We start from the raw sequence: 27,643 nt of genomic DNA, 5'->3' as shown, positions 1-27,643 counted from the left end.
ATGGAGTTAACTTTCCCCATAGCAGCCCTCATAGTGCTGTACTTTGTATTGGTAGCTAGAAAGGTGTTGATAACACACTAGTGTTCTGGCTACTGCTAAGCAGTGCTCCCATGGCATCAAGGCTGTCTCTCCAACATTTCCTCCTCACCCAGTAGGCTGGGGGCACGCAAGATCTTGGGGGGGGACATAGCCAGGACAGCTGACATCATGAAGTGGGTGGACATTCATTATTACGACGTTTGTCTTCTGGAGCAACCACTTCTCATACTGAAGCCTTACTTCCCAGGAAGTGGCTGGACAGCACCTGCTGATGGGAATTAGAGAATAAATCTTTTTGTTTTCCTTTGCTTCTGCACACAGTCTTTGCTTTATTAAACTGCATTTATCTTGACCCATGAGGTGGGGGTTTTCCATCTCATTTTCTCCCCCTGCCCTGTCCTGCCGAGGAGGAGAGTGATAGAGCAGCTTGGTGGACACTTGGCAGCCAGCCAAGGTCAATTCACCACAGTCCTTTTTGGCACCCAACATGAGTAGTGAAATAGATCTAAAAATAGAAGCAGCAAATGAACCCATCACATTCAATAGCTCTATAAGATTAACAGTTCATATAGAATTTTATAATAGGGCAAGAAGTTGTATCTCTACCAATGCCTCTAATACAGGAAACCACACTGCTCACAGACAGGACATACTTAAAAACTAAGCAGACAAGTCAAAGCTTGAAAAAGCTTCAAAACAGAACAGCTCATTTTACCAAATTGTTCCTCTAAAGTGAACACTGAGGGGAAAATTCTTGCTGTGTACATTTCTGTTCTGTGTATTATGATTATAGTGTCTGGCACTGAGATTTAACACACAGCATTGGACAAACACTGCTTATTAGTAAACTGCTAGCATTATCAAAACATACGATATTAAAATGATTACTTGTTTGTAAATTGATTAGTTCATCTTAGTTTTGTCTTCCTAAGCACACAATGTAATATTTAAAATCAAAGCTAGCTCTGTACTTTTTAAAACCTTGTTTTTCCATCCTTCTTAGCTTAACAAGAGTCAGAAGTTATTTAGTTAAAATATCCCATTAAAACAGGCAGGAAAACCAGAAACAAACTGCAAATTTACTCTTCATCACACAGCATAAAAATCATGGTCACAGCTTCATATTTAATGTGAAATCACTTTAAGTATACAATGGTTCAAAAGATCCAGAAGCTGGTTAAGAGTTAAAAGCCAGTAGAACTAAAATTCAGGAAATCCAGAATACATCTTTGACCTTTTTAATCCTAAATTTTAGGGTCACATGCCTGAATAGACAAGTTTACTTTATGAGGAAAGAAACTTTGGTATGTAGTTGAACTAGCCACAAGAATAGCACCTGTAGCTTTCAAAATAAATAGTAATGGCTAACTAGACACCATGACAGCAAGATATCCTCTTAAAAAAAGACTGAACAAGCACATGCTTGGAGCCACGCATCAAGGCTGGGCAACAGAAATTAGTGTAATATTTTTTAAAAGTAATTTTAAAACACATTAATTATTGTATTTCTGATGTTGAAGTTGGTAAGAAATCTTTCTTACAATGAGCTTTCATTTTATTTGCTAACCACTAATAACTACTCCTTTAAAAATTGCACTGATGCTTAAAGAACACCACTGACATTTTTTTAGACTCCCTCTATTTTTCTAAAATATTGTATTTTTATTCCAGAGGCCCATGCTGTTAGCAGTAGGTGTTGCAAACAAAACCAACCCCCTACTCCAAGAGCTATTTATTAAGAAGATCAAAGATATATTCAACCTCAAAATGGAACAAAAGGGTTTTTTAATAAATTGTACCAGAAATAAATTATCTTTGTAATGTGTGATACTTTCCTGCAGCCATCAATAAAGTAGTTACCAGAATGTTAGTCTATGTTAATCTGTGCATTTTATGGGTTTGCAACAAAGCATAATACACATTGAACAGAATGACTGAAACTTCAGTTTCCAGTGTATAATGAATTTCCACTGTAGTGCTGTGACAACAAAATCACACCCATGTACCAGGGCATACATCAACAGTATGATGTAATTTTACTACACCACTGCTATATATTTAGCTTTTTGAAAGAGACATAAGCATACACTATGGCCACATAAAATAATTTTCTGTTTTGGTTCCCGCACCCCATTCAATAACCTTCACTTTTTCAGTAATACTTCAATTTTTAAAATTTGAATTATTAAAAAAAAAAATCACAGAAAATTTATAGAGGAATATCTATAAGGAATAACCTCACAGGCACTGATATGACAAACATTTATTTTAAGGGCTGAGGCGCATTAATATCATATCGACAAAGTTGACTGAAAAGAATGGCTAACTTTGTCTAAATGGGAAATGTCCACTTCTGCTTGTACGTTGAGAAAAGAAATTCAGAAAGTTATTTTTCGGCCTTGCTATGTCACAAAGTCAATCATACAAAGACCTATGCATTTAACCTAAAATGATAGTTTTAAAAGCCCTTCTATTAAAAACAAAAAAATCATGCAAAACTTTGATCAATTATGCAGCTGCTTTAAAACTGTTGCTGGACCATAGTGTATATATTAGCTTTGATACTACTAATGCACAGCTAACAGCAAATTGATTAATTAACACAAATTTGTCTTAATTACACCGTTATATCACACTAAGGAGACAAATGCCACAAGATAGGCAAAAACATTTCATTCTGAGCACTCAAATGGCAGGATAATTATGTGTTGCAACCCCTTCACATTTAGAAAAAAAATCCCAACCCAACCCAACATAATCCTGCAGTCTCACTTTACAAAATAAAGTTCTGTAAAATATTAATTGGGAGGGGAACAGTTTATACTATCTAACACAAAGTAACTTATACAACTAGTGTCAAAGGCAAACAAAAAACCCTAAATAAAAAGTCAAAATACACATAGCAACAGAAGCACAAATGCCGCATTAAATACAGCCAAGATAAGATGACAACGCAATTGTTAATAAGAGACAAAAAAAAAAAAAGTTACTAAAGTTAGCAACACATTTAAAGGAAATGCAACGAGGAAAAAAACTCAAGCTTTTTTTTTTTCCAATGACAACAGTTTCCATTTGCAGTCTTTCCATCCATAATTTGTCTGATACAGTACATCCATTAAAATATTTAGAATCTCACAGAAGAGCTAGGTTGTTTTCTTCCAAATCTAATTACCAAATTGGTTATGGATGTTTTAAACAGACATTATGTCCATTTAAAAGCAAGGCAACAAGTTGACTTTTTGTCACCTTCGATCTTAGCACTGATGACAAACATTTTTACAAGTTATCATAATCTTTTTTGTCTTTTTTTCCCTCTGCTTCAAATCCATCAACCCCATCACTGTCTCTTCTCCTTTTACGATTATTATGGATGTTGAAGCGTTGATTCATCTGTGGTAACGGATCCATTCCTAAAACTTTGTGTATTTGACGGAATGCAAGGAGTCTCAGTGCAAACTAGAAAAAGGGTAGAAAGAAGATATTTGTTAGAAACAAATGTCAATTTCGAGTACTTTTTCAAATAATTAATGAAGAACATTAGTGGTGTATATTATCCTTAGCTCTTATTATCCCCTCTTCCTTCCCCCAACAAAGTCAACACAATAAAATGTGTATGTCACATTTGCTGCTTCTGTACAAAGTACATCATCTTAGCTTAAAAATAATATACATGTGTTTTAGCTGCTGGACTTGCACTGAATCAGCCAAGGCTTGTCACATGTCCCATTACACATTAGTTATCTTTAGCAAAAGGATCAGGCAGGGGCAGTAATTTCTTAAGATGCAAGCGTGAATGGTCAATACTGTAAGTGGATACATTAAATATTTAAAATTAAACTTACATAGAATTATTTATAAAATATTAAATGCCAATGTAATTTTAAATCTAATAACATACCTCTGTAGAGTGAGCATCTGTATGGAGAGATATATATATATAGATGGGAGTGCTTCAAACTTTTCAGGAAAATACGTTAATTCTAGTTCAAAAATGAACACTATTATACATCCTCTGTTGTGACATTTTCATTGCCTACCTTAAAAGACTGATCATCTGAAAGACCAGACTATATTCTAAGAAATGAAAATTCATGTCCACCATATAGCTCCATTTAAAAAAAAAAAACAAAACAAAAAAACCCAACCTGAAACAAACAAAACACCCCAAAATCAACAACCAAAACCAACCACCACCCCACCCCCCAAAGCCATCAAATTTAGTTACTTCACACTTACTTTTCCTTACCTGTGCACTTGAAGTAATATCCTCTCGTTGCTGATCTGTCATTACAGCAAGTGTATCAAAAGGATCTTTCTCACAAGGGTCCAGAAGGCCAGGACCACCTACAATGGTTAGGCTAATTAGTAGCACATTTCTACCTTATTTCAACCAAGACTACAGATTTTACATTAGTTAAGCATAAGTACACAGACACTGATCAAATGCAACTTGCCTTTAAGGATGATTCCTGAAGATATACACTCAAAAACTCTTCTCAGTGCATCCCCAGGACTCTGTGGTCCAGTAGCACTGCTAATTGCTTTTTCCACAAGCAACTCCATAGCCTAGACCAAAAATAAGAAAGTCCAGCCAATTTAGAAGACCGATTAAAACAGAGAAAAGCTACACTACTGTTGTTCAATACAGAACTTTTGATACTGGAATTTTGAAGAACATTACACATCACAGAATGCTTTCAGTTAAAATGGAAAAAATCAGATATTTTAAAGATGAATAAAAAGAAAACTGATGCGAGATTAACATTGAGTACTGATACGCTTCTTCTCATCACAAGTTGCCCAAAAGTTTTGTAGAAATTTATACAGTAGTAGCCTATATATGCAGGTAGACAATTTGTCCAGCCATTTTTTGAGAGAGCATGAAACATGGTGGGTCACCAGAATCTGTCAGCCACATGAATAAACAGCACACAGTATGACATGATGAATTTGATTCATCTAATGAAATTAACAGGATGCTACAGAGAAATTATTTTTTTCTACAAGAATACAGAAACTTAAAGCATCAAAAATTTAATAACTTTTTCATGTTTAAGTGGTTACTAATTCTTCAGTTTAGCAAAACTGAAGTTCACAGCAAGTTTTTTCCTGAAATAGGCTAACACTAACTCAGATGTTAAACGAGTGTAAAAAAAACCTTGATGATAAACAGGTTTTCTAAAATTTACACATTATATTAGTTAAAATGGTTTAAATTATTAGCTGTAGTTTAAATAGCTTTTTTCTGTGAACATTTCCATTGTTTAGACTCTAGTTAGACTCTACTTTTTTTTTTCCAGGAAAGCCTATAAAAGATATTTGCAGAAGGAATAGCTTTCCTTATCTCTTTCAGCATTAAATGGATGTTTCAATACCACCTCTTTGGAAAGTTTCATTTTCAAACAACGTGTGTGTCTTGGGTTTTTTGGGAGGTTTTGTTGTTGGGTTTTTTTTTTTTGGTTCCTCTCCCGAGTTTACAGTTGTTCAAATGTTCCCTTTTATTTTTATTTTCCAAGAATAAATGCCTATTCTAATGCATGCAAGTAACTATAGGGAGTGTTGATTACAATCCTTCACTAAGGGTGCCCATTCTTTTCTATTTTAGCTCAATTTAACTGACAAATTTCAATTCTTGAGCATGGTATTTCCATACTCCTACTGTATCACTCAGGATCAAGCGTTTGACCTTTAGCAACAGTAATTTAGTTGTTTTCAAGTATGAAGCAACATACAGCAGGAAAGAAAAAACCCAGATCATGTCATTGCATTTATTCAAGTCTAGTTCTTTTGGATCCTCATTACAATACACTAAAGCCCACAACTTAATCCTATGAAAATGTGAATTATGATGTCCTGGTGTTTATGTGCACAAAAGGCTGGATTTCAAGTTGGAAAAAAATTTTTTAAAAATCAACCTTGAATATTAGTTCCTTCTAACTTGTAGGAACTTGGCAAAATTCTTCTAATTTAGTTTTGATTTTTAGGTATATAAAGAGGCTGATACCAATATCTGTGTTTAGACTTCCTAATATTTTCTATTATTACAACTACTTAGACTCTTTGAAAAACTCTGGCATCTCTTTGGCTTTAAGAGGCTTCTAGCATACAGATCAGGAGAAGTTCTGTATCCAGAAAAATATATTTCTTCAATGTACAAAGCTTCATCTGTAACTGTCAGCAAGACTTTGCCAACAGGCCAAAAGAACAACTGACTACACAGACTTCAATGTTGATTCATGTCACTGGCAATGCAAAAGGTACCAGGAGCAAGCCAGGAAGCACTTTTGGAGAGAACTGAGACACAGCTAGGTCTGACACACTGCGCTTCATACCCCTCCTCCCTTCTGGCTGTGCCTTAGAAGGGATATTATGAGAAATAATAAACAACAGTCCTTGTTCTTCATCTATGTGCCTGCTGTATGTTGCAATAGTTCTAAGGATGCTTTTCTACAAGTATGTCAGGGTTTATTCTTTGGCAACTCAGTATCATAGCGATAATGAGGGCCCTTACATACTTCTTAGATTCTTTTAAGATATATTTGTACAGAATATCTTTCATTAAGTGTAGCACAGAAACTGGAACTTTTTTTTAACTTTAAATATTTAAAAAACAGAAATAACTGCTCCACATTTTTTCCAGAAACAATAAATATTATCAGAAGCAATTTAATAAAATTTTCTGCAAGCTTAGTACAGTTGTAAAACATTTCTTATTGAAATAATGCTAACTACTGTAACTGTCTTGACAATGTTAGTGTTCTTCCTGCCAAAACTGAAAAGTCTACATTAGGAAGCAGCACAGTGCAACAGGATTTGGTCTATGAAACAAAACAGTCAGAGCTGAGTTTACCTCCACATATACATGTTTCAGACTAACTTTGTTCAGTCCACAGATTGAACATCTGTTAATATTTGAAGCACAAGTTGCACTCCTGGAGAGCATAATTTAAGATAGTCAATGTAAAAGGAATGCTCCAAGAACACTTGGCTACAAGAAGTGAGAGAGGTAACTGGGTACAACCTAGAGATCTGTTTAAGTTACACTGATTAAAATGCTAATGGTGACTCTCCCACAGACTAGTACTGTGGTATTTCATCTTGAAGAAAGGCTATATTAATGATCCCAGGAATTACTGTGATTTATTCTTTCAAGTAGCCTTTCTGTTATCACAGAGCTATCTGGGCACAGCTGACATGATTTTCAGTTTCAGTAAAGCCCAAACAGTTCAGAGTAAGTGGTTAGAAAAAACCCCCCACCAGATTCTTTTATATAGAGTAAAGGAAAAAAAAATGCTAAAATCTAGAATAAAAATGATACCCACAAAGAATTCAAAAGAACAAGAAAATTAATTTTGAAAAAATATTCCAGCTCCAAATGATAAAACCTCAGAAAATTAATTTTTTAGAGGGAATCTGGACCACTGGAGGGGGGAACCCCAAACAAAGCCCTACATTACTCCTTGAAAAAATTCTACATTTAAAAACTGTAGTAACACTTCCCTATGCTTTGCTTGCAGTACCATGTGCATTAAAAAGACTCATTCAAAAGAACATTACTCACCCAGCTTGGAAAATCAGACCAAGTTGGTACCCGTTGACAGAGGTCACGAAGAATACGTATGACAACCACACAGGACTGCAGACCATTAGCTCTAGCCTTTGAGAGCAATACAAAAATCAAATTAATTAATCCCAGCACCTACAGCAAATAGAACTTGTTGAAAGACTAAAACACCACTGTTCAATGGAAGCTCAGATTGAAACAAATCATTCTACAACTTTATTCCATGAGCTGCCATTTACAGCAGTATTTTATACAGGGTTAGTAATTTAAGTAGGTCAAAGTGCACAGGTTATACAAGAATAATATTTCTTGATCCCCTGTACACTTGACCTGTGTTCACTTGTAACAATAAAGACAGTATCTTTCTATATCAGAAATAAAAAGGATAAAGTAAAGGTCTAAGAAATAGGTATAGAGACTGAAAGGTCAAGGGAATCTGTTTGGTTTCTTTTTTGTGCCTTTGCCAGAACACAAAGCCACTAAACTAAACAGTTGCTTCTTGCCTTTCATTCCCTACACTGAATACACTTAAAGAAATAGGAAAAAAGTCTTAAATCTAAACACAAAGCTTTAGACACATATTTCATTATTTAAAGCAAAGTTACTCTGCAGCCTTATGGAATAAATAACAAATATACAACATATGATCACCCCAAGCAAGTCAAGCTTTCAGTCGCCTTCTCAATGACCAGGGGGGGAAAAAAAATCACGTCAAATGAGCAATAACTGCATAAAGCAGTTCCTCCATACTCAACTTTCTATATTTAAGGTTAAGGACCAGAAAAATATTAAGTAAAACACTGAGTGTTTTCACACAGTTAAACATTTATATTGCAACTGAACTAATCTCTCATAAGGCTACAAGAAGAAAGTAAAATGATGTTCCGAACCTGGAACCACTTAGCGTGGCGTAGAGCAGCCAGAGCGTCAAGGCATTTTTGCCTGTCCAAGACGTCCGGTGGGTCTTTCACCATACCCGAGGTTACATCTAAAATGGATTGAATTGGCAAAATGCAGTAAGGAATGGGTGTTTGACCAGGTGAGCAAGACACTTCCTTGAAGTAGCTTCAGTGTCACACATGCCATTTGAAGTTTAAACACTTGAATAACAAATCTAAATGTTCAATAAAAGCCATTCAATTAGGATTAGGGCATAAACCCAGTAGGACTATCAAGAGCATATTATACTTTAGCTCTCAGGTTATTTTTGAATGCATTGCAGATTATGTAATGTGTAGTACTTCTTTATTTAAGCTAACACTGGAAAAACACATACCCCCTAAAATTAAATACTGAAGGAAGGATGGTTGGACACAGTGCACCAGCACAGAGAACACAAGACAGAAGGAACACAAAAATCCACTTTAACCAAGTAGAAACATTCAAACTTAGTTTCCTGTAACTGTAGTGTTATTTGGGACCTACTCCTTAAAAGAAAAACTAAGTTTAAAAAGAAAATAATCTTAAAAACACTAGATGTTTACTAATGTTATTTTTATCATACCTTAAACTTAAAATGGTAATTATTTTGCTTTAAAAAACCTGACTAAATGAATGTGAAATGCTCTTCAGTATTACAGAGTTCCATTACTTTCCAGTACCCTCTCTCACTCATAAATAAATTCCTCAGCCCATGATATATGTGCTCCAATATAATTTAGGATGCAAGGAAGGATCTGAAAAGGGACTGATTTACTTAATATTCAGCAGGAAAAATAAAAGCAAGGAATAGTTTAAAAAACAAAGCAGAATGTCTGAAAGATAAAGAAAATACAGTAGATCTTGTAATATTTAAATGTTCAGAAAAGGATTAATTAAATTACTACGCTGACTGCTTTGTTACCAAAAAGGAAAAGACCAAAAGGCCCTTTTGGAACTCATTTAATCATTGAAACTGGAGCCACTGAACAATAGGAAATGGTATCTTCAGGTTACTTAAAAATTGTAGGGACATAATGCAATGATCAGCTTTAAAAGTTCTCTAGTTTACTAATTATGAAAATGGCTACTGTGACTAGTGACAAAGTATATTGGTAGCATAACTGGTGATACACCAGATATGGGGAAAAAAAAGCCCTCACTCAGTGGCACTCATTTCACAGGAGCTGGCTGTATAGAACAATATAGTTTACTCCAGCAAGATATAACTTTTGGGAAGTCTGAGAATAATTTTTTTTTTTTTGAGTCTCATGACTCAAGCAGGGAAAAGCTTCTAGGGATGCTGCAGAGACAACTCTGAAGCCACCTATTTATACACAAATGTAAAATAAATATTAGTATACTGTACGATACAGAGAACTAAAAAGCCATGAATGAACATGGTTCTGCAACTTTGCAATATAATAATTAAATTTCATATGAAATACTACATTCAGATTTGGCCTTTTTTTTTAATAGGATAGTCCCATTGCTCTGCACAGGGTTAAAAGGGGGAGGATTTCAAAATAAGAACAAAGCTGAGAAGAACATAGGTATCTTCTCACACAGATATTCAAACTTATGGACTATATGTTAAAGTGGAAAGAAGAAAAATTTCACTAACAAGGCATTTACAGAGCAAATGAAGACATTCAAAGTGGTACATAATTTAAAACAAAACAAAACAAAAACCCCAAACCTATACAAGAGGTGCCAGGTAAGATAACTGATGAAACAAGTACAACTTTGATATAAAAGACAAGGAGTACATTTAGAAAAAAACCACAGCAGGAAAAAAAGGTTGAGAAATTAAAAATAAAAATATGGGTCTGTTTGGTCTAGTAGCCTAATCAATTATCTACATTCTTCAAAACTAATATGCAAATAGGTGACATTGCAAACTTTTATCATGATAATTCATTACATAATTTGAAACTCCAATTACTTTTAGCTCTGAAAAACTTCAACTTGGAAAATAATTTTACTAAAAAGAATTACAGTTTAAGTCCACAGAAGATAATCTTAATCAGTGCTGGAAATATCTATTAGTAGCACATTTTAGATTGACATCATATGAATACCCTTGAAACTTCAAAAGACTAAGTCAGAAGTTTCAAGGCACCTATTACACTGAGAATACACTGACTGAAAAAAAAATTGTATCAAGGAAACTCTTGTAATACTTAATCTGTGGATTTTTGCATCTGTTTCACATTTCAGGATTAACCCCTTAAAGACTATATAATTAAATTCAGATGTCTAGCAGACTACCCTGTTAAGCTAAGACAAAAAACTGAATTAATTTACAAAACAAGCACAAATTTTTACCCTATATAACTTAAATTATTACTAGCCTAAATATAAGGGGCTAATCTTCAGTTCGACGTGCTGTGTCCACACTACCTTTTAATTAAAAGTTAACAAGTATATAAATTTTGGTAAGTTTTATTACATTAAATACATTTTACCCAGTCAACTATTTCAAGACTAGTGTGAACATGGCTTAATTCTAGGAGAGAAACAAAGACAAAAAGAAAAAAAAAAACACACAAAGTAACAGTAGATGCTAGGACTACGCATCCAAACCCCCTCCTTTGTAAAGCATGGCAGGTGTGACACTGAGCTTTAGAAAACCTTGGTCAAAAATCCTTCCGATGTCTTTGGCAGCAACCCCTGACAGGAACCAAGTCCCTCTGCTAGAAAGCTTTGGACTGGGGCTGTTAGCTAAGGATTTAAAAGAAGAAAAGAAAAAAGAAAAATAAAAAAGACACACACACACACACATATATATATGTTTATAAATATGTACACTTTGTTTGCTGAAGGAAAGATTCCACAGCAGGGGTTAGAGTACTTTGAATATATCAGATTCAGTGAACTGTCAAACGCACAATACCATAAGGAACAGTAGCTATGCGGTTAACAATTTTTTTTCACACTATTTTTTTTAGCCTTTTCTCCTGTAATGGGATTATTACACATCAAACATGATTCTACTCCACGTGCAAGTCTCAGTCTCATCTTTATTCAAACTGGTTCTTCCGTAAAGCCTTCCTTATCACCTGAACTAGCTCCCCAAACAGGCTAAAAAAAAATTAATGAAAACTTTAAACCATTGTAAGACACAGAGCATGAGAAGCTGCAGTAAGAAAAACCACAAACACATACTATTACTCTGCAGCAAATAAGCAGCAGTCTTCATAAGGCCTTCTTTGCTGCAATAATTTGCAATTCAGTCTATTTGCTCTAGTTTCAAAAGTGAACTTTTCTGCACATCCATTTTATATTGCTCAGTGTCTTGAAATCTTGAAATTTTGCTTGCCTAGAGGCAGTACTGCATTCAGCAGTGAATAAGCTCACAATGATCATTTTAACTGAAGTGTGGGTCAGACAAAAATAGGTATTTGTTTCCTTTAAGTGGCATAAATTAAGGGATTCATCATAGTAATTTGAAATTTATTTTCTTTTTAGTCTACATCATAGAATTTTAGGCCAGAAAATGGAAATTGAGTATTGTGGCAGGAATCAATATTGCACTTTTGCACAGTACATTAAAAAAAATAAACATGGTGTTTAAGGTTAACTTCATTTAATGGTTAACGTAATTTAATAATCAAATCTTTTAACTAGTCTTTATGAACTTAAATAATATGTGAAGTCTGATTCAGCAAAGACAAACCAAGTCATGTTACACTTATATTGTCAAAAAACAAGTAGAATTGGTTGGGTGTGACAGTACATGTACAAAGCCCTTATAGCTAGGTATAATATGCACATCTTAAGAATCATGTACAAAGCACTCAAAGGCTCTTCAGTAGTCATTCAATATAGAGAACGTAATCTTGAAATTTTTCTTTCTGATTATGTAGGATGACTTTGTTAACATAGCTTGCTTACAATGCACTAGTCATAGCTACAGAACATTTACTAATGCAGTATAAAAGCCTCAAGTATGTTAGAGGACATGTTATGATGAAATAAAAAAGCCTCTGTAGCTTATATAAATACATATATACACAAGCACATGTATACATGCACACATACAATTTTTTCAACCTGCATATGAGATGTGTTAAGATAGCCTCAGATTTCCTATCTGTAGTCTCACTGTCAAACACCAGAACCCTGTTTGCCATGATCTCTTTCAACTATGAAAATACAGGATTAAAAGGAAACAGAAGTTAATTTTATCTGACCCATAAACAAAAAGAACCAATGTACTGCAGACATTAATCATGCTTGTTGGCTTAAAAGCTTTTGGAGCTTTGAAAGTGTTACAGAACAGACCCTAAAGCAACACTGCTGGCACCAGAGAAACTGAACTTCAGAAACGTAATTTGATTTAGAAGCTCCACCTTCTGCTTCAGCTCAATGACAAAGCCATTTCTTATTGTACTAGTTTGGGTTTGCCAGTTGGACAGAAGACTGACTGTAATATCAGGAGCCTAAATATACTCAAAAAGCACTCCAGACCAAAAAGCAACCTCAGAGAGCTGGGGGTGTGTGTGGTGGAAATAAAAATCACATTGTCTTTTAAAGTTAGAAGTACTGTTACCATCAAAAGTATTATAAAAGTGCATTTTAAGTGGTGCTGCTATTTGGAATGTGTAAGTGATAGTAATACTGATCCAGTTTAAACCCAAAACCCTGTGATTTTTCTAAAACCAACAATCTTTCTCTTAGGGGAAGACTGCTCTAGAAAGCCAGTTTATAGGCATTTGCTATAAAATACTTAGTTTTCCACATAATTTTATAACAAGGGGGAAGAGTCAAGTTTGTACCTTTTCCAGAAAGCTGAGGTTGGACATAAAGTTAGAATTTTTTAAAAATTAAATAAATGCATCATATAAGCATTTATTTTAACCAACTGTTCTCTACTGAGATTGGTTGTTGAAAACTAAGGTTTCAATCAAATACATTAGTTGTGCCAGCACATTGCCTTCTAGGACCTTAATACCACCTTAAACAGAATGGATAAACATATAAAAACAGTTGAGAAAGTAGTAACATCTTTAACAACTTCCCAACCTCCATCCCTCATGTTCTCCTCCCGAATGACCGGAGATGTCAGTGTGATAGTAACTTGCATTTTGGGTTCCACATATGAATTTAAAATTATTGCTGCTTCTGGGACTGCACACTTGATATCATATTTCTCAGGACTTATTACCTAAATATCAAGAAACAGAAATTTCTATTAGCATGTGGTCAAGAAAAGTATGGGGAAGAAAATGGATTTCAACATAGTCTTTTTAATAGAAAGACAGAAACACAATATAATTATATGAAGCAGATACCTCTGTATTCAAATAGACAACAGTATACACAATTAATATATATATATATGGACTTGCCTACTGTTTCCAAATCATTAATGAAAATACACAGCAGTCACCAAGCATGCAAAAGAAAAAAACTACCCATAAAGGAAATCTATATACTAAGTAAATTACATAACAAGAATCCTGACAGTGTTTGAAATAAAGAAAAGCCTTGGTGCCACTTAAAATGCCAGCTGAATATGTTTCTCATTGGAACATAGGAGCCTTTAAAAAGCACAAAGATGCAGTGGTGGTTCTTCAAGCTCACAGTTAAAGGATGGGTACTGCTAGGCACATTCTATACTTGGCTGTCACAACATCCTCTGATGAGAGCAAAGGGCAAGATAAACACCATGGGAAAAAAAAAGGTAAGAGTAACAAGGTGGTTATTCAGAATTGCTTCTTGCAACTAGATATAATAACTCTAAATACCCCCAAAAGGAAGCTGTAGGCACCTCTATCACCTTCTTCCACAAACTAGAGGGACAAGTGACTTTTCCACAAAGCCAGACCAAGATGTGCAGTTTTAAAATTTTCTTCTGTTCTGTTATTTCAAACAAGAGCAAACCCAAGATTATTTTCTAATTAATCTGATCCTGCTAATGCTCCTCTACCATGACACTGATTCTGCTGAGCATTTCACCAGACTGCACGGAAATACTAATGCTGTGACAAGCATTCTGTAATGATGGTGGACAGGCTTTGTTCAGTAGAGCGCACTGGAGCTAAAGACTTTATTCTGTACTTTCATTTCTTGTAGAAATACAGCAAAGGGTTTATAAGAATTCTGCTGAATGGCCTAAGACTGCATGTACTTTTGGATTGGTGTTTGGTTTTTTTTTAGTACCAAATTTAAAAAAAAACACAATAAACAAAAAACAAAAAACAACAACAAAGAAACCCCCACAAGACTGACTTAGTTAACTAATTGTGGGACTACAAAGCACTGACATATACAAATTGGAAATAAGACAGGTACAAACAGATTGGCATTAATGGAGAACTTTGACCTTCAGGCAGCACAAACTTCTGTAACACTGCACAAATTACCTCTATCACTGCTGGTAACTGGATAATAGTCTTGCTTCTGCTCATTTCTATTTCCCAGTTAAATGAAATCTATTAAATGATGATTGGTACTACACCAGTAGCATAAGGACCTACACTTGTATGGACACAATATACAGAAAACAAAAACATGCATACAGACATGCAGACAGAAATGCTGAGAAAAATTGAAACTGAACCTGAGCTATGAAATGCAGCACAGTCAGCCCTGCAGACATTTGATTTGAGGACAAATTTTTACAGTATCTTTACAAAAACCAAAATTCAAAAATCTAAATTCTACTTACTGCAAGTTGTTTGGGAAGAATTTCAGCAATACGACCGAGTAACATCTTTGAAGGCTTCTCAGCACATAACAAAACAAGACTGACGTTTCGGTCTCCACGGAGTAGCAAACCTTTTGCCAAAACGCCTACCCGTAAAACTCCTTTCAAAGCTCTGTGAATTATAGTTAAAAGTTGCATTTAAAATAATATAAAAACCATAAAACTAATCCTGAAGATAGAAAAGTGAAATAAAATAGGAGTATTCCATATACTCTCGAAGCCATAGTGACATTTGCCATATCAAAACCCAAAGAGAACAGAATCCCTGGAAGCACTGATAACAGTGGAAGGAAAAACATAAAATTACTTCAGAAAAAAGTGATGAAATTCTTAAAAAATATTAATTAAAAATTACCTGTCTTTACTGCTATCTTTTTTGTCATCTCCCTCTTTGCTCTTACTTTTTTCATGGTCAGTCATATTGTCAGAAACAAGTTTCAAAGCACGCTCAGTAATAGAAACAATTTTTTGGACTGCTTGAAGTTCCTCTTCTGTTGGATATATAGCTGCATGTTTGGTCATCACATAGCGGTCATCAGAGGAGTCAGGGCGGCGTAGAGGCTAAACAGATGAAAAAGCATATTTCTGAAATTTAGGTACACTTCCAAGTTCACATATGATATGTGATCAAAAACCAAACATGTGGCTAAACAACAGAATATTCAAACCTTAAATCATTAAAATGTAACAAAACATGAAGTATCCTTAACAACTTACACTGGTCACAATCAATCATGTCTGAAGATACATGAAATGTATTAAAAATAAACAAATTATGAAATCCCAGGATCAAAAGTACCTCCCCAACATAAATATCTATTGTCTTTCTGTTAACTGGGAAATACTTGCATACTGCTGCAAAATAAAGTGTCCATGATTGCTTTCATAGAATCACAGAATTCAAACAGGAAGGGACCTCAGGAGGTCCTCTAGTCCAACCTCCTGTGCAAACCATGGTCATCTATAAGACCATATCATGTTGCTCAGGGCTTTATCCAGTTGGTTCTTGAAAACCGCCAAAGATGGGAAGCTGCACAACATGTGTGGGGAAAAAAAAAATTCCTGTATTCAGTCTGAACAAAATATCGTCTCAGCTTAAGCTGGTTGTATCTCACCCCGTCACGACTATAAAGAGCCCGGCTCCACTGCCTTCATAATGCACAGGTATTAGAAGGCTATTATATCCCACTGAAGCTCTCTCTTCTCCAGGCTGAACAAGCCCAGATTCTCACAGGGCACACACTCCAGACCCCTGACCATCCCCCGGTAGCCCCACACTGAACCTGCTATGGTTTATGAGTATCTATCTTGTACTGGAAAGCCCAAAACTGAATGCAGTATTGCAGTTTGGGTCTAATGAAAGCTGACCATTTCCCTTTATCTACTGATTATGCTCCTGTGAATATCACCCAGGATACTGTTGGCCTTCCTTGTTGCCAGGGCACACAGTTGGCTCACGTTCAGCTTGCAATCTGCCAAGAACCCCAGGTCCCTTTCAGCAGGACTGCTACCCAGCCTGTCACTCCCCAGCCCCTCAGTGCAAGGGGTTACACCTTCCCAAGTACAGCATTAGGCATTTGTCCTTGCACAATTCCATAAAGTTCCTGTTGGTCCAATCCTCCAGTCTGCCTAGGTCCCTCTGAATGGCACCCCTTCCCTCAAAGGTATCAACTGTTTCCACCACCCTGAATGCATTCAGTTTTGCATCAGCTGCAAACCTGATGAGTGTGCACTCACTCCATCACCTTTCAGATCATTGATAAGGTGCTAATGAAACAAACCCCAGGATAAACCCATGTGGTACTGCACTTGTTAATGACCTCCAGGTAGAGTACAACCTACCACTAACCATTATCCTCTGGGACTGACAATCCAACCACTTCTTATCCATACATTTGTCCATAATTCTATGAATAAAGTATAATACAATTAAATAAAAAGTAGTACACAAATCCAGTGTGACTTGTACTTCAGAAGAAACAATATTTGTCTTCCAGACATCCTTTCATCATATAAGTGGACTTATTTTGGAAGACAGGTCTGTCTACACAGTTTCATTAGTATATATTTTTTTTCTTCACCTTTCCAAATCCTTTACTAAGAAACACTGGAGACAACTGAAGTAGCACTGAATAATTTACAGTTCTTAACTGTGCCTCCTGTATAATTTCTCCCCCCCAAGTTAAGAAACTCACAGCTGGTCCTTGGGGTTGAGGAGGCATTCCCGGTCTAACTCCCAGCAGGCCTAGAGGTCCCGGAGGACCATGAGGATATCCTCCATCTGGTATTCTGCGACGGTCATCCCAGTGATGCTGCTCTTCCTCCATTCTCCTCCAGTACATGTCCTCTTCATATCGCCTGAAGTGCATCAATCAGAGTGTTCTCTTTACATAGCATTTAATATTTCCAACCATTCTAAATAAATTCTCAGCTGACCTCACTAACTCATTTCTAGTAGTCATGATCAAATACCAGTGAACTCCAGAGGGTAACTAAAATGAATGGTTATTTTGAAAGCGGGCCTGAATTTATAGCAAATAATTCTAGTAAGTCTACATTCCTCAGAGACTGAACACTAACAAAAACAAATAAAAAATCCCCAGAGGGATAATGACAACTTAATTTAAAACAACACGGTACAGGATTCCCAAAACAAGTATTCAAAATAAGTAACTACAAAGAAGCAGAGTTAGTTTTAGATAATCTGACTGTAGCTTTGTCTCATTCATCGATAAAACAGAATGCATTACCTCATTTCCATCCTCCAGCGTTCTTCCTCTTCTCGCCTTCTCCAGTATTCTTCTTTCTGCATCTGTTTCCTCATCTTCTCTTCTTGAATTTTTCTTGCTCGAATACTGGGCTTTACTTCTACTTGTAAGTCTGGGTTTACTTTTTTCTAGTTCAGAAAAATAATGAATGAAATTTTGGTTTGCCTCTTGTCATCTCAAGGTTACGTAGCTCTTCTGACATGTTTATAACACACTACGAGTCTACAATAAAATCAAGGGGAGCAAAATGCAGTTTTAGAACTACACTGAATGAATAGTTGAAGAAAAATAAACATGTGTCCAGTACTTTAAAGGAAAGAAATAGCAACATATTACAAATAACTTGAATTCCCTCTTCAATTATATGAGAACAAACCAATTTAATATTAAAGTGTTACATGAAATACTGAGTGATTTGCTGTTCATTCTGTAGCAGGATGACTACTCTATAGTCTGAAAAAAACATTTCATCTTAACTACAGTGTGCTTCCTGATGCCCTGTTCCTGAAGGGTCCCTCATACAGGGGCATAATTATGAGTTACTGAATACATTTTTTCTGGCATTTATCTTCTTTCATCCCTTTCATGATTGTGCAGGCCCACTGTATCTCCTGTGACCACAGCAGATTCCTCCTATAATAATCAAAATGCACACCACATGTCAGTATAGGTGTCTCTCCATTCATGACAGTCAGCAACACTTTTCTCAAATGCCTCCAACAAAGGGTTTATGTGGCTTATCCTGCCAAAAACGTTGAGCCACTACTATTTTACACTATTAGAAATTCATGGTAAATGACACGCAAGCAATAGTAGGTACTTTATATGTTGTACAATAGCTTAATGTTGCAAAGGTTGCCTGAAAGCAATATTCAAAATGTTTAAAAAAAAAAACAAAAAACCCAATCCAAAATGCAATTTCACAGTCTGCATTACTACTTTAAAGACCACAGTCCCTAAGAAATATATTTCTCTAGGTTTTTTATATGTTGTTTATAGAGTACCTACTTTTGACTAGTCTTTAAATGTAAGACTGTGTAATCAGTCAGCTGACAGCTGGTGGATTTTCAGATAGAAGCATTAGCATTTCTACTAACCTTATACTGAAGTCTGTGCCGCCTCCCTTTTAAGTGCATCTCCTTGGCATTAGGATCATTAAAACTACATTCACAAAGTTTACAGTGAAAGCGGATCACCTTTCCTTCATCATTTCTTACCTGGAAAATAAAGTTATAACACATTTGGCTTTTTTTTTTTTTTAACAAAGCTGATATAAAAATTAATCTAATTCAGTGACACTGGATAATGTCTACCCATCTCAAAATGTGCTAAAAAGTTCACACAATAACTGAAAGAAGACAAAATAGAACTTTCAGTTCTGACAGACACACCATTGTGTTTGGTAATGAACAAAGTTCTTCCATTCCAAAGAGTACACAGCTTTAAACTCGAGCCTGAACATAGAGTTGAATAATTACAAACCTGCAAATAATGAAAAATTCACATCAGACTTCATCCACACATCTCATGCCACCCACATAAAGAATGCCCCACTGAGTATAAAAGAAACATGCACAATACAAAAATGTAAACATATGCACAAGCCTTGGAGGTTCAATGCCATGTCCCTCATCTTCAACGAGGACCCAGGGAATTACAGGCCAGTCAGCCTCACCTTGACCCCTGGGAAAGTGATGGAGCAGATAATCCTGGAACCCATTTCCAGGCACATTAAGAACAAGAAAATCATCATCAGTAGTCAGCATGGTTTCACCAAGGGGAAGTCATGCTTGATCAACTTGATAAACTCCTGTGATGAAATGACCGGCCTGGTAGATTAGGGGAGAGCAGATGATATTGTCTACCTGGACTTCAGTAAGGCCTCTGACACAGTCTCACATATCCTCATAGACAAGCTGTTGATGTATGAGCTCGATAAGCATACAGTAAGGTGGATTAAAATCTGGCTGAATGGCAAGGCCCAGAGGGTGGTGATCAGTAGAACGAAACCTAGTTGGAGGCTAGTAACTAGCAGTGTACCCCAGGGGTCAATACTGGGTCCAATCCTGTTTAACATCTTCATTAATCATCTGGGTGATGGGGCAGAGTGTACTCTCAGCAAATTTGCTGATGACACAAAACTGGGAGCAGCGGCTGATGTGCCAGAGGGTTGTGCTGCCATCCAGAGAGATCTCAACGGGCTGGAGAGATGGGCTGATAGGAACATCAAAGTTCAACAGGTGGAAGTGCAAAGTCCAGCACCTGGGGAGGAATGACTCCATGTACCACTATATGCTGGGGGCCACCCAGCTGGAAAGCAGCTTGGCAGAAAAGGACCTGGGGGGTCCTGGTGAACACCAAGCTGAACTTGAGCCAATAATGTGCCCTTGCAGCAAAGAAGGCAAATGGCATCCTGGGCTGCATTAGACAAAGTATTGCCAGCAGGTTGAGGGAGCTGATCCTTCCTCTCTAACCCAGCACCGGTGAGGCCATGCCTGGAGTCCTGTGTCCAGTTCTGGGCTCCCCAGTGTGAGACATGGACATACTGGAGAGAGTTCAATGAAAGGCCACAAAGATGATGAAGGGACTGGAGCCTCCCTCCTATGAGGAAAGGCCGAGAGAGATGGGACTGTTTAGCCTAGAGATGAGAAGGCTCAGGGGGATCTTATTAATGTATATAAATACCTGAAGGAAGGGTGCGAAGAGGACAGAACCAGGCTCTTTTCAGTGGTGCCTAATGCCAGGACCAGAGGCAATAGGCACAAACTGAAACACAGGAGGTTCCCTCTGAACATCAGGAAAGTGGTTTTTGTGTTGTGGTGTTGGTTTTTTTTTTTGTGGTTTTTTTTTTTTTTTTACTGTGAGGGTGACTGAGCCCAGGGAACTTGTGGAGATTCAAAAGCTGCCTGGACATGGTCCTGGGCAACTGGCTCTAGGTGGCCCTGCTTGAGTGGGATTGGACCCCCAGATGACCTTCAGAGGTCCCTTCCAACCTCTGCCATTCTGTGAATGCTTCATGTTGAATAAGTTTTCACTAAAATAGTTTAAAAATAATCCAAATTTTTATATCAGTACCTCCTCCACATAGTCATGGCCCACTGGCTGGACTTCACTTTGCAAGGCAGCAAGAGTCGTAGGAGTCACTGGTTCTGCTGCTGTGTCTGGTTTTACTTCCTGTGTTTGTACTGTAGCAGCAGTTGTTGTTTTAACACTTTCAGCTGATTTCATTTCTTCCAGTTTACTTCCTGTTGTCTGAAGCTTGTTACCACCTACAAATCAAAAAAGTTAAATAATTAACTTTCGTAAAATGAAAATACGATTACACATGGTGTGCAAACTGAAGACTATTCACAAGTATCAATGTTCTGGCCAAAGCATTCTCATTCTTTTAAATCAGTTAAAACTTAAACATATTTTAAACACAATTAAAGTTTGGTTTTTTAAAAAATAAAGTTAAACAAGTTATATAAACAGGGTTTTTTATTTTAGCAAGTTGCAATTCTCATAATTAATTTTCATGCTTTTTCAAAAGAAATAGGACTGAATGGGAACAACTCAGCAAATATATTTTAATAATTTTTTTTTGTCACCAGATTTTTTTTTTGTAAATGGATCCAAAAAAGTACTTCTAAACCTTATAATGTTTGTACTAACAAAGGTATTATACTCTCAGTGTTGAAACTGCATAGGTCTTTCCTTCGAGAGCAGGATAGCTTGTTGTTGAACAGCTACTTCCTATCTCTAAATGTCTGTCATGCTTATTTCAAAAGTTTCCACTGTTACAAGGATGTTTTAGTTGCCCAGTTATCAACTGCCAACTTACTGCAGGTTGCCCTAACAGCCCAGGCTGTAAACGGAAATTAGGACTAACTGGACTATAAACTGCAATACTCCAACAGCTACTACATAAGAAACCAAAGGTGGGAGGCTTCTTATGAAGGTGGGAGAAGCCTCCAAGAAAGGTCAGGTGGAGACAACAGGGCAGAAAACAGCATAAATTGTGAAGCAAAACTTTTATATACGTTCTTATTTTCACCTATCAGTAATTCTCTTAAACACAAGAGTTACTCATGCATAAAGTTAGCTAAATACATTTGTATTTGTTGCACTAAGATCTTTAAAAAATATATAATAGGTTATGTTTCAAAATAAAGACTGACTTCTGTACTTGCCAACAAAGTTTATTTTCGGTGTAGATATTTTCTTTACAGCTGTATTAGCAACGGTTGAAGATGTTTTGTTGTTGGATGCCATGTTAAGTGGTGCATTTGCTGTGGGAGTAAGAATTTTCACTGCAGAGGATGCAGCAGAGGAGTTCACAGTACTGCTGCTAGTTGCTATATTTGAAGCAGAGGCAGTTGGTTTGGAAGCAGATGTGGATGTTGAGGAAGTAGCTTGGGTAACCACATTTGGTTCAGTTGAAGGAATGGGTTTGCCAAGTTTTGTGTGCAACTTTACTACCTATAAGAATAAAGAGGAATTCATAATATGATCTCCTTGGAATAACTAAAAAAAAAAGAACTTGTTATAAATTATGGAAGCTTTAACAGAAACATCAATATCATTAAAAAAATAACTAAAACATTATTGCTTCTTTACAAAAAGTGATGGGGGGATAAAAGTTCTTGTCATATGTAACAAGGAAATAGTTAACACTTATCTCAGATTGCTTATTTCCATTAGAAATTCAGACATTTACTCCGAAAGCTGTGTAGATGAGAACAGAAAGCCAATAAACTCACAAGACAGTAAAACTCAAGGTAACGTTTTGCTCAAACTGTTTCAATGTGACTGTTTTGTTGCCTGGTTGCTTTTTATTCTCCCTCCAAAAATTGTAGTACACTGAACTATTTTGGTTCCAAATAATATTACTAAATAAGAGTTATTTAATTCAGATTCAACAACACTGTTTCTTTTGATCGCTACATTTTAAGAGTATTTATATTGAAGGGCTTTCCAGGTTACCTAGCAAAACTGAAGATATTCCTTAGACAAACGGGTTTTTTGTTTGTTTGGGTTTTGTTTTTTGGTTTTTTTTAAAGCACCTCTGCAGAGACAGTTAAGGAGGACGCATGAGGCATATTTCAGAGCTCTTTAGCATCTCATAGGAAAAGGTACATGCTTATTCTTAGAAGTAATAAGCAGAGGCCTTTTCACAAAATGCTTGAGATAGAATAATACTTTTTGGTGACAGCTGATCATCACCTGAAAAAGCAATGCATGTAGTCTGTAAGAACAAAATATGCAAAATCAAAACTAAGGACTGGGTTTGAAAGTAGCACAAACCCACAAACCAAAACACACAAATCTGCTAAATATGCCTTTAATGCAAACACATATACACAATCATGATATGCACATAACTGTATACATACACTTCTTAGTTTTTTCTTTTTTTTTAAGCACATTCCCCATCAGAATACGGACATATTGATGTCACATAATACTATAAATTTAAGTTCAAGCAACTCTTCAAAATTACTTTCTAGTAGAATGCACAAGATTCTTCAGTGTACCAAAGAAAGAGCCCTTTGAGATTTCATTTTTACACTGATGACAACCTAAATTAGCATTAGTTAGCAACTATCTATAAGGAAGAGAAAGCAACATCCAAATATATAAAGATAATATATACCATACTCCCTATACCTATGGAGTTACTGTGCACAACCCAAAAATTTAATGGCTTGACTTATTAATGAAATAACACTAGGCAAGTCTATTTAAATTATAATTTTTGTTCTTGTACTAACAAGAAATAATATTGGGAAAATTGTTTTAAATTTGCTGAGATTTATTTATTTTAATAGGAATTATGTTACTGATGCCACTTTGTACAGTGTTCTGAGATACAAAGAGCTATAAAAGCTGAATATTAATACTATATCTGTTACTGACATTAATCTTACCAGAGTTATGAGGAAAATCTGTAATAGCTAAACACACATTCTACACTGCCATTCCAGTTACTATTTTATGGCCAAATTTAAAACACAAGTCACAAGGGTTCACAGTGCAGCCCACAGTCTTTATTCCACAATGCCTACCTAACTGCACCTGGATAGTAGGGAAAGCATACTTACCAAAACTCTTTCAAACATACTCATTATAAAGTCTACTACAGGACATTGTTCCTTACTCCCATATGCCAATTTTCTTTGCAAGAAATACCAAAGAGCAATGCATAATATTCCTGTCCCTTAGCACTGACTCAGCTTACAGTGTTTCAAAGTGTACTGAGAGCTTCACAGCACCAGACAAATAAGAAGAATGTCAAGAAGTTTTTTAAAGAGTTAGGGGGCACAAGCATGCTACTGCATGTCCTCATTGACACTTTTCCCCATCTTACTCTACACCTTCTTCCTACAATTTACATACTTTCCCCAATACATCGTCTTCTCGTTGATGCCGTGGCAATATTTTTCCTCCTTTCTCCCAACAAGGCCCTTCTAATAGTGAGCTTAAAGATAAGTTTGAAACAAAAAGCAGAACTAAATGTATTTAAACAACGTAATTCTAATAGTATTGTTTCTGCATATTTTCTCCTCTCTAAGATGAGAAAAAATGATGGGAAGAAATATACAACTGACTTGTATAATAATGACAAGAGAAAGTTCTTACTTTCTGATGCTTGGCTCCACGGATATGGGCAGCATAAGCATCTGCTCCTGTACAAGACACATCACAAAGCTCACAGCGCAACTGATTCTGAGTTCCACGAGCAGAAGCGCTGCTGTTATTGGTGTTCTGGGAAGCTTTTAATGCTGCTTCTTTCTTTTTGTGTTTCTGGCCTTCTAAGTGTTCTTTATAAGTCTGTTTAAATAAAGAATACACACACAACAAGCTGTCTTTGTACTGCTCATTCATCATTCATGTGAATACATGTAATATAGAACACAGCATAAAACACATGCTTTGTATGAAAAATACTTCCTTCACTGAACATTTCTTCCATATGACATGCAATAAGGCATAAGCAGGCTGCTTCTAAGACCAAGAAGTTTTTTTCATCAGAATTGCACTTTTATGTAATACAATATGGTCTTTTCTCCTCTACCTTCTCACTTCTTCAATCAAGTACTGGTCAACAGATATTACCACTGAAAGCTTACTAAGATCAGAAAAATGTGTCTCAGTTGCAGTTTCCTGCATTGCATTGAATTATTCTTGATTTTAAATTTTCCTCAAACTGCAAGACCACTGTCCTGGTTTCAGCTGGGATAGAGTTAAATTTCTTCGTAGTAGCTAGTATGGGGCTGTGTTTTGGAGTTTTGCTGGAAACAGTGGTGATAATGTGGAGATGTTTTAGTTGTTGCTAAGTAGCAGTTACACTGGTCAAGGACTTTTTCAGCTCCCAGTGCTCTGCCAGGTGCACAAGAAGCTGGGAGGGGACACAGCTGGGATGGCTACCCAAACTCACCAATGGGATATTCCATACCATATGACATCATGCTCAGTATATAAAGCTGGGGGAAGAAGAAGGAAGGGGGGACATTGGGAGTGATGGCGTTTGTCTTCCCAAGTAACCGTTACGCGTGATGGAGCCCTGCTTTCCTGGAGATGGCTGAACACCTGCCTGCCCATGGGAAGTAGTGAAAGAATTCCTTGTTTTGCTTTGCTTCTGCGCACAGTTTCTGCTTTACCTATTAAACTGTCTTTATCTCAAACCATGAGTTTCCTCACTTTTACTCTTCCGATTCTCTCCCTCGTCCCACCAGGGGGGAGTGAGCGAGCGGCTGCGTGGTGCTTGGTTGCTGACTGGGGCTAAACCACAACAACCACAGTTATTAAATGTATCCAGAGAACTAAAAAAAAATAAATTCAAAAGAAGGTAGCACATAAATAAAGCTATGCTGAAAATGAAATGCAGAAGTTATTTGTTCCTATACCAACACTGGCAATCTATAGGGCAGACAGGGTGAGAAATAATGAAATTTACCTAAAGAGTAAGAACTCTTTTGCCAAACACACAAACACTCTGTATGAATTGATATCTTTTTATGCACTTGTACCCACTGTGAAACTAAACTGGGATGGTGGAACACAATGAAGAATAAATTTTCAAGCTTACCATTCACAAAGTTTTTTAAAAAAGTATTTTCTAAGTTTGGTATGCTAAAAAAGCAAATTAAATTACAAGTTTAGAATACTTCTGGAGTCCAAAGCACAGCTGAAGCTTCTCTGTACAAGCTAAGGGGATGCACTTTTTTGTCTTCTCATAGGACCTATTTCTGTAATAGCACACATTTTCGTTTAATAATTCCTTTATTAAAAGTATAGAATCAGGTCTTTAAAAATTAACAAATATTCTTAATGGGGTAATTTTTTTAGTTGAAAAAATTACAACTAAAGCGTATAGCAGAATATTACATAATACAGGTACCTGTGGTCCAGCACAGCTGATCTTACAGACATCACAGTAGTGGATCTGGGGTGGTTTGGGAGGTTGCTTTGGTTTCAGTTGCTTATTTTGGAATGGTGCCTTTTTAGTAAAGGTGGTCCCTGTCCAAGCAGCTGTTGCAGCAGCAGCAGCTGCTGCCGCTGCTGCCTGTTTCTGTTGCTGCTGCTGCTGCTGCTGGTAATAGGATGATGCAGCTGAATACACTGCGGCTTCATAGCCAGAATAAGATGTACCTCAAAGATCAAAATAAAATAAATGTTACATCACTGTACATCATGTATCAATTACATAATACACTAATTCCAAGCATGTTGCATAATAGAGTTGGGGAGGGCAGGGCAGGATATAAAGGATTTATTGAGATCTTGTTTCTTGATGTTTCACAGTACACAAATACATATCATACCACTTGTATATCAGGAATATATTTGATTTTAGACAAATCTTTGCAGACATGCAGTTATGTTAGATATATCAAAACATCCCTAAAGAATACGTGAAATTTCCTGGCACATCTGGTAAAATTGAATATGATGTAACAAGAATTTTAAGAAAAGATTTATCAAAGGCCACTTGAAGTAAGCAGTCTTCCAGAACCAGATTTACTGTTCAAATTCCAAAATGAAAAGACAGCTACTATGTAGAGGAAGGGGGGGGGGGAACCAACCAACCAAACCAACCACAAACCCAAACCCCATGAAAATAAAAGACAGAATGCCTAGTGCCATTACATTTTATTTCACCGATTTAAATTGTTTTAGTGCAGACAAGCTGCTTGCCCACTAAAACCTCTGCAGCACATCCTGTCTACACGCTCCTTGATTTCTAGTATCAAAGTTGAATAAATCAAGGAAACTAGGCTTTCATACCTTTGAGCCAGTTTTCCCATAAACTTTCTACATCTACTAGTTCAACTATTTTAATCCTCTGATCAGGCTCTGTTTCAAGGAAGTCTTAAAATCCCTTTTTAAACAGAAAACAAAACAAAAAGTTCAAAGTAGCTAAAATATGCCAGTTGATTACCATCTGGCCATAAAGTTAATATCTTTTCATCTTTAACTACTTTTTGGATTTCTAATGTTTGAAAGTAAGTCTTTTTTTTTAGCACACATTCTCCTCCCATTTTGGGTCAAGACAACCCAAACTTACAAGATTTATATTGGACTGCTCCTCCCTGCCTCTGTAACTGTTGTTTGATGGCAGCATGCTCCCAATTTCCCTGGGTTATATTTGTGTGG

General features: G+C 36.3%; 1 protein-coding gene across 3 annotated transcripts in view; it reads right to left on the bottom strand.

Moving 5' to 3' along the window:
• Positions 1-1,144: 1,144 nt before the first annotated feature.
• LOC104048705 (zinc finger RNA-binding protein-like) overlaps positions 1,145-27,643 on the bottom strand; it is a 49,810-nt gene continuing 23,311 nt past the window's right edge. The window contains exons 6-20 of one of the 3 annotated variants that reach the window (XM_064439954.1): positions 26,388-26,638; positions 24,626-24,817; positions 22,165-22,465; positions 21,080-21,273; positions 19,102-19,221; positions 17,987-18,132; positions 17,432-17,594; positions 15,592-15,797; positions 15,198-15,348; positions 13,550-13,691; positions 8,494-8,591; positions 7,601-7,696; positions 4,494-4,605; positions 4,276-4,383; positions 1,145-3,495 (exon numbers count right to left, since the gene is read on the bottom strand). In XM_064439954.1, coding sequence (XP_064296024.1) covers positions 3,404-3,495; positions 4,276-4,383; positions 4,494-4,605; positions 7,601-7,696; positions 8,494-8,591; positions 13,550-13,691; positions 15,198-15,348; positions 15,592-15,797; positions 17,432-17,594; positions 17,987-18,132; positions 19,102-19,221; positions 21,080-21,273; positions 22,165-22,465; positions 24,626-24,817; positions 26,388-26,638 — 2,372 coding nt within the window. In that variant the 3' untranslated portion in view covers positions 1,145-3,403. The remainder of the gene's footprint in view (positions 3,496-4,275; positions 4,384-4,493; positions 4,606-7,600; positions 7,697-8,493; positions 8,592-13,549; positions 13,692-15,197; positions 15,349-15,591; positions 15,798-17,431; positions 17,595-17,986; positions 18,133-19,101; positions 19,222-21,079; positions 21,274-22,164; positions 22,466-24,625; positions 24,818-26,387; positions 26,639-27,643) is intronic. The other 2 variants (XM_064439952.1, XM_064439953.1) reach the window with 2 other exon arrangements.

Source organism: Phalacrocorax carbo (assembly GCF_963921805.1).
Source record: "Phalacrocorax carbo chromosome W unlocalized genomic scaffold, bPhaCar2.1 SUPER_W_unloc_4, whole genome shotgun sequence".
NCBI classification, from domain to species: domain Eukaryota; kingdom Metazoa; phylum Chordata; class Aves; order Suliformes; family Phalacrocoracidae; genus Phalacrocorax; species Phalacrocorax carbo.
This window is presented reverse-complemented; position numbering and strand designations above follow the sequence as displayed.